The sequence below is a fragment of the Sinocyclocheilus anshuiensis genome, unplaced genomic scaffold (assembly GCF_001515605.1).
Source record: "Sinocyclocheilus anshuiensis isolate Anshui unplaced genomic scaffold, SAMN03320099.WGS_v1.1 scaffold640, whole genome shotgun sequence".
Taxonomy (NCBI): domain Eukaryota; kingdom Metazoa; phylum Chordata; class Actinopteri; order Cypriniformes; family Cyprinidae; genus Sinocyclocheilus; species Sinocyclocheilus anshuiensis.
In genome coordinates, this window is record NW_015554127.1 from 638,238 (window position 1) to 649,921 (window position 11,684).

Genomic DNA, 11,684 nt, shown 5'->3' on the forward strand with positions numbered 1-11,684 from the left:
GACGAGCTGCGCAAAAAATCGCGCGAATATGAACGTGGTTTTGCGCAGCTCGTCAGTGAACAACGGCTCTGTGTAGTTAATGCTGCTCAATGTGAAAGCCCGCAGTTGATGGAGATTTACCGCTGATTACAGAACCGGCTTTACTGATAAGATGCGCGTTAAATATCGCATGCGATTAATCGTGCAGCCCTAATATAAACCCAACACACAGGAGGTTTCATGGAAGCTATGGAATGTTGTGATCAGCCCTTCAGGTTCACTATGTCCTGGTGACTCAGTTTGATATCGGACCGTTGTCGTGGAAATGACACATGACCTCCTTCGTAACAGCATTTCTGAACAAGATAATGGTTTTAAAAACTTTGCAATAATTACACAAAAGCGAGTATCACCATTATTGCTCAATCTTGCCTGATCTTTATTGATCTGAGCAACCACATATCAGCACCCTAACAACCAGACTTAACAATTTACAAACATTGCTTTAGAAAATGTAAAAATCTACTAATTAAATTGCTGATATTTTGTTGTTGGCGTTCTGTTTTCTGCAGACCCTGAGTCAAAGCTTTGTAATATATATTTTTTATTTTTATAAAAAGTCTCTTATGCAGTGCATTTATTTGATGAATTGCAGTAATGTTGTGAAATAATATTATTATATATTATTAATAATTACTATATATTATTAATTATTAATAAAAAAATAAAAATGTAATTTATTCCTGTGACAAAAAGCTGAATTTTCAGCATCCTTACTTCAGCCTTCAGTGTCACATGATCCTTCAGAAATCATTCTGATATGCTGATTTGCTGCTCAAGAAACATTTCTTATATTATCAATATTGAAAACAGTTGTGCTGCTTAATATTTTAGCGGAAAACACGATACACTACCATTCAAAAGTTTGGGGTAAGATTTAATAATAATAATAATAATTTTATTTAGAGAGGATGGATTAAATTGATCAAAAGTAGTGACAGTAGAAGAAGACATTTATAATGTTACGCAATATTGCAAATAAATGGTTCATTTAACTTTCTATTCTTCAGGAATCCTGAAAAAAGGTATCATGCTTTTCACAAAAAAATATTAAGCAGACATTTTAATGTTGAAAATTATTAATAATTGAGCACCAATAATAATTGATGATAATTGAGCAACAAATCTGTGTATTAAAATGATTTGGGAAGGATCGTTATATAACACTGTTATAAAATTTCACAATATTACTGTTTTACTGTATTTTTTTTCTTCAAATAAATGTAGCCTTGTTGGGCATAAGAGACTCCTTTCTTAATTATTCCAAACGTTTGACTGCTAATGTATACATATTTGTATTTAATTTTGACAGATTTTTTTTTTTTTTGGTTACAGCAATAATGGCCCACTCAAGTCAAGATGGCGAAATTGTACCTGATGATGGATGGTCATCCATGCATAATCGTGTGAATTCCTTCCAGCACTTCCCCCGTTCTGAAGAATTTCCAGCCGAGCGACTGGCCCGGGCAGGCTTTTATTTTACAGGTCAGGCGGTCAGGGTGCACTGTTTCAGCTGCCATGCGACAGTGGAGGACTGGAACAGAGGGGACACCCCACTGAATAGACATCAGCAAGCGTCTCCCGACTGCACGTTCCTCAACTGTGCTCACAGCTTGAAAACCTCCGACTTCATTCAAAGCCCTGTTTACAACAAAGAGGCCGAAGCCAGGGAGTTCCAGCTCCGCACGGGAGAGGTGGTGGATCAGACCATTTATCCCAAGGTGCCACACATGAAGAGCGAGGAAGCTCGGCTGAATACTTTTAGTGACTGGCCGGCAGACGCTCCAGTTCAACCCGAAGACCTGGCAGCAGCAGGGATGTATTACTTGAGGACAGATGACATGGTGCGGAGCTTCTGTTGTGGGCACCAGCTGGCAGGATGGGAGCCAGGCGACGATGCCTGGGGTGAACATGCAAAGATCTACCCAAACTGCTTCTTCATCTTGGGCCACGGTGTGGGCAATGTGCCGCTGCCAACACATAGACCCAGGGTGAATGGGCAAAGAGCCTCTGTGGAGACTTTTGAGGGGCGTCTTGATAGCTTCAGAGGCAGACAACTTCCCATAGACCCCGAGAGACTGGCCAGAGCTGGTTTCCACAGCACAGGTAACTACTGTTATGACTCTCCAAGCTTATTCAGTTATTTATACTGAATAAACTAATCCTCTCAAATAGCTTTTAGAGAAATAGCTTTGTTTGAAAAAAAAAGCTCTGTCACCAACAAAAGTGAATGTTTCTTAAAAGTTTTGTTCATCATGATAGTCTTCACGAATGAACCCGACTTTCTAGGTTTCTGGGTTTTAAGTGATTTAAGTGGAAATGGAGGAAGTTTTTGGGTCACGTAGAGGAGGTAATATAAATAAAGAACTATTGAAACGAGAAGCATTTTGGATTCATAAACTTAAATCACTGAACCCAAATGGTATGAATGAGGAATTAGATCTTTCTGTCTTTCTTTAATGAACTATGGTTGAGCGTATTCATTTTTAATATTTTATATAATAAATTGAGTATTTACAGTGTGAAAAACAATGATAGTTTATGACGATGTATTTCTGATGTTCTTAATTATTGAATTTTCCATTGTTATACAATTTAAAGTTAATTGGTGGAGTAGATATTGATGATTGATAGGATAAACTATAAGTTTGTATATAATGGTGATAAATATGTGATCCTAAACAACTATTGTTCTAGTCACGGGTATATTGTGAGGTGTACTAGTGGATGTGACGTGTTGTGTTGGATATATATATGTAAATTGTCCAGGGTTTAAGTGGAAATGATTTAATGATTGTGGTAATTGAACATTGGCTAATGAATGATGACGTCAATATAATTAGTGATTTGAAAAGTGGGTGGAGGGATTGAATTGCTTTACACACTGAGGAAGGCTTTGTGGAGTAGATATTGATGATTGATAGGGGATAAACTATAAGTTTGTATAATGGTGATAAATATGTGATCCTAAACAACTATTGTTCTAGTCACGGGTATATTGTGAGGTGTACTAGTGGATGTGACGTGTTGTGTTGGATATATATATGTAAATTGTCCAGGGTTTAAGTGGAAATGATTTAATGATTGTGGTAATTGAACATTGGCTAATGAATGATGACGTCAATATAATTAGTGATTTGAAAAGTGGGTGGAGGGATTGAATTGCTTTACACACTGAGGAAGGCTTTGAGCCGAAACGTTTGTGCCTTTTCCCATCAGTAATGAATGTAAACGAAAAGAAAAAAGAAGATTGTTCACGTGAGTGCGGATCATAATTTCCTATACTAAGTATCATTTATATACAATTTATAGTTTTTGTTAATGTTTTAAATTACATTTTTATATTTTCTGTTTTCACTTTCATTTTAGTTAAGCATTTTTAGGTGTGTGCGTGTGTGTGTGGTTTTATTTTTCAGTTAATTTGTTTTAATTAGTTTAGTACTTCAGGTAAAAACATTTTTTTAATATAATTTATTTTAAGTTTCATGTTTGTCAAGTAACATTTGTTTTATGTTTTTAACGATAACATCCATTTTCATACTGTACATTATAGGGTTATTGATTTCAACATTCACTAGAGATAACATTTTAAGTGTTAAGTTATTTGTTTAAATAAGTGTACATCATACAATGGCTAAAGGCATAAATATATCCAATATTAACTGAAACAGCCAAATTATAGTCTCTTATATTATCTGATATGGTACTGATATATTGTGTATCCCTGAAGAAAATTAGTCCATATGACTTGAGGAATGGACCAAAGTTGTCGTCATTCTGTGAAAATCATACTTTAAAAAATCTTGCCTTTTATGTTTGATTGAACTGTTCTTAATCCTTTCTGATATTTAATTCTAAAAACACACTTAAAGTATATAATATTTATCAGTATATTTTAGATATATATCATGTGAGGTAAGCATAAACCATGGTGAAAAATGTGGTGTCTAATTGTGAAATGATTTTAATTGACCCCCAGCTGCAGTTTCCTTCTGGCAGAAAAAGGAGAAGAATATGTCAACAGCGTGCAGCTGAGAAATCCAAAAGGAGACCATTCAGTGAGTCATTAACTTTACTTTACACAATCATGTGTACTTAAGTGAATGTGTTGAATGTAGGGCTGTCACTAATGATTATTTTGACGATTGAATCGAGTAATCGGATCATTTTTTTTGTGGTAATAAAAATAGACCTAAGCGAACAATAGACTTTAAAATGACTTAAAATACCTATATAATAGCAATGAGGCAATAATAATTGGTTCAAATAAAATGTAAAAAGCAAGTAATCATGGTTTTATTGAACAAAACGGTTAAAATATATAATGCAATAATAGCCTATAATCACAGCTTATGTACGTTATGTATTAAATCAAATGCCTGCAGAGGGTGCCAACGGCCTGTGTAAATTGTAAATAGTTTTTACACGTTACAGCGCGATCTAATCCTTGTTTAATATTGACTAAACAATCAAATGTCCATATAATCTTTCATATTTGACCACTTCTTTATGATAGAAATGCTACAGCCACTGTCATTTCTTGAACAAGAACATGTGGACATCAAAACATGCGAACTCGGAGCGAGGGTTTAAACTTTTATTTTGAAGTGGCAATGAACAGTTTGCATATTTGGAAAGATAATGATGTATTCTCCTGCGTTTGCGTAGGTTTATAATTGATTTACCTTATAAATCATATAGAATGGTGCACATAAAGCAACTCAGACTCACAGCATATGCAAAGTTTGAGACTGTCCGCGTATGTAAATGATGACTGTTTGTGTGGAGCAGCATTTACTGTGAACGGAGTTGCTTTGAGATGCCCGTAACCTACACGCATATAAATAAAGCGCGTATTAAACCCGCAGCACATATATTTATTTAACTGAAACGCAGCCTTTGTGAATTCACAATAGCACTATGCTTTATTATGATTTTTAAATGGTTTTAATATTTCGTGCCGCCTTGGAAAATGGTCTAATAATGCTTTGCATGGATTCTCATCCGTGGAATGCGCCACTTCCAGTATTTTGCCAGTTAATCGACGTGGGCAAAATGCAATTGTGGATTTTTTTTTTTTTTTAAATCGAGTACTCCGATTTAACTGAGGAATCGTGACAGCCCTAGTTGAATGAATGGAATTCAGAATGAAAACAGTCCTTTTATTCATCTATATATATATATATATATATATATTATATTAGTGTGCACTGTGTAGTCTTACATGCTTGTAATTTTCCCTCACAGAGATCAAGTCAGAATGGCTTTACAAGTCATGAGCATGGTAAGCATTTCTGAGTTTATTTTACTTTCAAATCCAATGAAGCCATAACCATAGTTTTTATTACTGCTGTCTGCAATATCGCTGGAAACATCCTGTCTTCACCAGATATTTATTTGATCTCTACTTTGTGTTCAGCAGCACAGAAAGTCTTGCAGTCAGAGATTGCACAAAAGGCTGTAGATATGGGTTTTGACCCCATCAAAGTGGAGTGCACCATTCTGCAGAAATTACATCAGAACACAGAGGGTTATGCTTCAGTAGAAGCCCTTATTGAAGACATCAGTGCACAGGAGAGTGCTAGTACCATGCGCGAGAAAGCTGGCAAGTGCTTGTTTTCTTTTTTTATTCATTTCTTTGAAAGTCTGTTTTGTATGCAAGGGATTTTTAAACGAAGTGTAGCAAGTGAATTCCAACTTAGTTTTTCCAAAAATAAGACCATGCTTTGCGTTAGGTTTTGCAAAAAAAAAAAAAAGTGTATTTATACTTTACCAAAAATAAATTACTTTTAATAAATTTTGTAAAAATCTAAATGCTTCAAGTATATTGCAGAATAAAATGTAGTTTAATCATACACTTAAAAATAACATACCGCACATTGTGCAGATTGACAGCTTTTGAACATCACAAAATAAGATAAATATAATAAAATAAGCAGAGAACCACTTGTTATTGTTAATATTTATTACGGTGAATTCTTTCATTCTGTTATTGTTGTTTTAACAATGCGTTTGTTTCTTACATGTTTTCTACAGAGGACCCCATGACGAAACTTGAGAAACTCCAGAGGGAGAAACTCTGTAAAGTCTGCATGGACAGTGACATTAACATTGTCTTCATTCCCTGTGGACACCTGGTCACTTGTCAGAAATGTTCAGAATCCCTGAACAAGTGTCCCATCTGCTGTGCCGCAATCACACAGAAGATAAAGACATACAATGCCTAAAAGACAAAGAAACCAGCACTCCAAAAGAAACACTGATGTTTATTGAAAGTTTCAGAATGTAATCATTTCCAAAATTGCACATAGATGTGTAAAATAAGCTATATATATATATACTTTTTCATACCCCTGAAATAGCTGCTTCCCTCAAATACACCGCCTCAGATTGATGTTAATTACTCTAGTGCCTTTATGTAGACTACTTTTTATGAACATTACCATTGTAATTTAGCAATCATGTTTTACAGTGTACCTTATATTTGATCTTTTATTTATTTATTTATTTATTTATTATAAAATAATAATTGCTTGACACTTTTAATCATGTTCAAGGTTGATTAAACTTCACCAGTCAAACTCGTTTGTCTTCTGATACTTTTCTGTTGTCATAATTCCTTTAATAATGACTTTATCATCCATTATAATGACAATAAAAGTGGAATTCGGGTGGCTCTTTTCTCTTCTCTTTGATCTGTCAGTTTTAAAATTCATGAACTGGAAAGTGAAGCTAAAAACCGTTATGCTTAGAACAGTAGAACACAATTCTCACCATAAATTCCACCTGTTTACCAATTGTGTAGTTCACTTTATATATGTCATTATATTGTTATATATTATATGGATTTAGTAAGTGCTTCTCCAAACACTTTAAGTGGCACATAGCAGTCAGATTATTATTTTGTAATTATTCAAAAATTATGTAAATTTATCAGTTATAATAGTTTGTGTATTTATTAAAAATACTTTTGTATTTTAATTGTTTACAATTAACAGCTCCAAGTGTTCTGATAAGAAAACAACTAAAATGTATTTGACAAATGTACAGATATACTGTGTGTATATATATATATATATATATATAGAGCGAGAGAGAGAGAGATAATAACCTTATAAAATGCCCCAGAAAATCAAACCTAGAGGCAAATATTGCCCATTAATAATAAAATAGTTCATTTCTGACACTAGCGTCTACTGCACTGAGCATTTTGCACGTAAGGGCTTCGACCACTAAACGTCAGTCTCGAGCTCACTGCAATCCCTCCGCTGAGCACTAGGTGGCAGCTCTACACCGGCAGTTTCTTTCTTGAGTGATCGGAACAACAAACCGAACGGAGCAAGCGGGGTAAGAGCGTGTCCAAAACCGCCTCTGACCGCCACTTTCAAACTACATCCATGAAATAGCCGCGAATGCGCACTTTAAAGCCACTGGAGTCCATCTAGCTCTTCGAGAAGTCCTTATAAACAATCCGGAACCGGCCCTGACGATCGGGTAAGTGATAAAATGGCGGAGAGATTTATAGAAATTTGTGGCTTTAGGGTTATTTGGATGATGTGTTAGCCGCGCTAGCCTGGTAAGCGAGGGTCAGGATACGAAACGAGCCGCCGTGCTTCCGTTGCCGTGTTTAAATCATATAAACCACCTCGCCGTGCTCATTGGGAATTTAAACAAGCGTATTATGGTTTCACGAACGAATGTAGTTTTGTGGCGTTTCATTGGTAAACAGTTAGCTAGCGGGCTAGCCTTAGCCTGCACAGTCAGGAACACAAATTGAGAGGCAAGATGGAGGACGAGGACGCGATGTTCCCCCCCCCCCTCTTCTCCGAGACGGAAAAGCTGATGTAAATTAGTGGCTTTAGGTTATTTGGATGATGTGTTAGCCGCGCTAGCCTGGTAAGCGAGGGTCAGGATACGAAACGAGCCGCCGTGCTTCCGTTGCCGTGTTTAAATCATATAAACCACCTCGCCGTGCTCATTGGGAATTTAAACAAGCGTATTATGGTTTCACGAACGAATGTAGTTTTGTGGCGTTTCATTGGTAAACAGTTAGCTAGCGGGCTAGCCTTAGCCTGCACAGTCAGGAACACAAATTGAGAGGCAAGATGGAGGACGAGGACGCGATGTTCCCCCCCCCCCTCTTCTCCGAGACGGAAAAGCTGATGTCGCACCTATTATGCTACTTTAATCACATTGTCAATTTTAAACACACTCGCTGCCTATTTTTACTCTTTATATGTAAGCATGTGGTCGGTGCGTGTGCATAATGACTGGAAACGAGCGGAGCCAAAATGGAGAATCCCGAAAACAGCTGTGCTGGACTGACTTCAAGATGGAGATTTTTTTTCCCCCATTCTGATCGTGTTTTTAATCGTTCCGTCAAATTGTAGCGCGATTTCGCGACTGTAGCCTGCATTTGCGCTAACAAGCTCGTCGTTTAACGTTGATAATTGTGCGTTGGAAGTAAAACACGGCGAGTAATGAAGTAATACCGTAGTAAGAAGTGCGACGAGGAGGAGTTTGCGAGCGCCCGCCTGATCTCAGCACTCGACTTCACATACTACTAGCTCCATACATTAGCAGATCCCATTATTTCTCGCTTCTCTGGACCAGTGGGTCGTGACCCAAAAATGGGTCTCGCTTCTGTTTTGACAGGGGGCTAAAACAATGCTTAATGAAACTGTAATGGTGCTTATGTAGGGCAGTAAAATAAATGTGCCGATCAACTTTTAAAAGGTGGAAGAGACACCTTCCCATGTCTTTTGTTGTTGACGCCAGAGGACGTGCGTCCAATCAAACTTTACGATATTTTGGCGCAAATTCATCTGTCACTTGATGAAATGGTTAATACTGATACACTATTTGCTGTATGTTATTATTAAGTTGGGATGGGATAAACAGGACATGAAACTAACATGCTATTATATGATAAGAGGAAGCAGATGCTCTAGAGTCTAGACAGAATTTTTAATATATAGAGGCCGGTTTACAATTACTATGTATTTGACAGATTATAAACACAACTGATCCGTCCACACATTGGTAGCGAACAGGAACTGGAAAGCAAGGGATGATTAATGGTGCAGTGTTTTGGGCTAAGCTGTCATTGTCACAATGGCTGTGGATAGAAGCGTCATTTGGCGCCACTTTTTCTTCGAACGCATTGTCGAAGATGATACCGTGGCTTTTGAATTCCCGCCTTATCGCCAAATATATAACATTGCGCTATAGTGCGTCTGTGCACCGCATATAAATGCTGCTTATTGTTACTTGCTGGGTATTACATAACTGTTATCTCACGTTCTCAGCACACGCTTTGCCGTGCATTTGGTGCAGCGAGGAACATCGTATTCGACATATCTATTTTTTTTTTCGTGAATTATAATGTACTCTGTGATTATGCTATTTAAATCTTATTTAATTCGCACACATTGGGGTGCTGAAAGCCACACCTCTTTATGCCCGTATATGGTCGAATTCAAAGTGTTGCGGGTAATATAGAAAACTTGTTTTCTTTGGAATATTTTTAACAGGGCATTAATTCAGAATATTCATTGTACAAACTAAATGATCCGTTTGAAATAATGGGCAGTGTGTCTAAATGCGTCATTTATACAGCGGTGGCCCGGTTCCTTCCTTCTCTCTCGGTTCATGTTTACGTCCACAAATGTTACTGCCGGGCTCTGATTGGATGCGGTGTAAAAAAGGGCGGACGTTACTTCCTTATATGGGCACAGAGGTAGCTCTGAAGCTCCGGCTCTCGGAGATGTTTCCTGGAAACGGTGGAATCTTGATAGCCAATCAGCAAGGAAGCCGCGCGATATGACGGACTCAGCGAGCCACGCCCACTTTTTTTCATTCTCAACCGCGGGCACATCTTCAGCGCACAGCCCCAAGAGGTCCTCGCTGCAGCCTGTAGCACGATGACGTAGCTGGATCAGATCCAATACCTATTGGATTTGACGAGCATGCGCAGTATTGGATTTTAGTTTGGTATGTAAGCTATGTTTATTTTTTATTAGTTTGATTCGTTTTAGAAATAAAACTCTACTAATTACAATTTTGTTTGTTCTTTATGAAAGAAATGGGTATAACTATTGTCTTTATTTTTTCCTCTTGATAGTCTAGTCAAGATAGTTAGTTCTGTCAAAAATTCGTTCATGAATCAAATATTATTTTTCGTTCTCACTCTCTGTGCTATACGTGACAGAGTATAAAAGTTATAGGCCTACTAAAACATGCGGACATAATTTTTTATACCATATAAAAATAAAAAGAAGAAAAACAATCCTGGCAGTCGGGGTTCCGTATAGTGGATAGACCGTTATCCCGGGTTATACCGGGTTTTTACAGTTAATCCCATGTCCAGCAAATAAATACACACACGGTCGGAGACAAGGCATATTAACACAAAGATGACCATTTCTTTTTTTTGTGTGTGTTATATGCAAGTGAAATCCCTGGAGATAGATAGACCAATTATAAATGGCTAAAGACATAAACCATCCATTATCTCTCTCTCTCTCTCTCTCTCTCTCTCTCTCTCTCTCTCTCTCTCTCTCTCTCTCTCTCTCTCTCTCTCTCTCTCTCTCTCTCTCTCTCCCAGCTTGTCCCTAGACACGGTTCTAATCACTTTTACCTGAGAAGATTTTGCTGCTTCGTTTCGGAAGATTAACTTTTCCCTTCTTTATTCTTCTAACTCAAGAGAATGCGGCGACACATGCCTAGGGTTACGCCGCCTAAACGGTGCAGTGAATTATAGTTTGAAAGGCCTGCGTGGTCTTAAATGAGTTATAAAGTCTTTAATGACTGCAAAGAGTTGGGAGAAAATGCTATAATTAATAGGTAAAATTGAGGGAAAATGCACCAGCAGGACAAATTAAAAAATATTGTAAAAATATTTAGTCATTGTAGTAGTTATAACTGCCTGTTTTTGCAAAAAGAGTTTCATGGCCGGTAAGAAAAAATTTTGGCCAGTAAATTTTATCATGTCACCGGCCATTGGCAGGTCTGGCAAAAAGTTCTCTTTAGGCCCTGCTTTCATGGCACTGTAATAGGCCTTTATCACATTCCGTGTGTCGTCACATCCGGCTCCGGTTAGTAACGTAAAGGCATTTCCACCTGCATGATTGTCAATGGACAGACGCCAATTTTGTGAAGAAAATTAAACTTAGTTGGACTTAGCAATAAACGTCAATAATTAAAACAGTTTATTTATACTGATGCCCTACCATGTATGTCATGACTCGTGAGATTAATGAATAGCAGCACTGCTCAGGTTACTCTCAGAGGAAGAATCGGACTGATTTAAACTTATTTTTAATATTATTTTGCTTATTCTTGCATTATATATATTGTGATTAACCTGCCGTTTTTGTATAATGCTATTCAATCATTGCACTCAATTGCAGGATATTATTGCAGGATATGACTCGTTTATGATGGTCAGTCTAGTTATTTTTGAACAACTTTAGCTTGATGTAATTATTAGGGATGTAACAACTCAAGTCACAATTCGATTCGATTCACGATTCGAGTCGCGATTTTCTTTTTTACAAAATTAGATTTAGGACAAATTATAAATAAAATTTGTCCTTTTATTATTGCTTGGACAAAATGCTGCACATTTCTTTGTGAAATTGAAA

General features: G+C 37.1%; 2 protein-coding genes across 2 annotated transcripts in view; both read left to right on the plus strand.

The window, feature by feature from the left end:
* Positions 1-6,633, plus strand: part of LOC107670164 (E3 ubiquitin-protein ligase XIAP-like) — an 8,731-nt gene extending 2,098 nt beyond the window's left edge. Inside the window, exons 2-8 of the mRNA XM_016462679.1 lie at positions 1,375-2,145; positions 2,385-2,389; positions 3,275-3,297; positions 4,019-4,097; positions 5,287-5,323; positions 5,459-5,644; positions 6,076-6,633. Of these exons, the coding sequence (XP_016318165.1) occupies positions 1,380-2,145; positions 2,385-2,389; positions 3,275-3,297; positions 4,019-4,097; positions 5,287-5,323; positions 5,459-5,644; positions 6,076-6,266 (1,287 nt within the window). The 5' untranslated portion in view covers positions 1,375-1,379 and the 3' untranslated portion in view covers positions 6,267-6,633. The remainder of the gene's footprint in view (positions 1-1,374; positions 2,146-2,384; positions 2,390-3,274; positions 3,298-4,018; positions 4,098-5,286; positions 5,324-5,458; positions 5,645-6,075) is intronic.
* Positions 6,634-7,359: 726 nt separating this feature from the next.
* The window catches only part of LOC107670183 (cohesin subunit SA-2), a 30,037-nt gene continuing 25,712 nt past the window's right edge, over positions 7,360-11,684 (plus strand). Inside the window, exon 1 of the mRNA XM_016462703.1 lies at positions 7,360-7,533. The gene's annotated coding sequence lies outside the window, so the exon portion shown is untranslated. The remainder of the gene's footprint in view (positions 7,534-11,684) is intronic.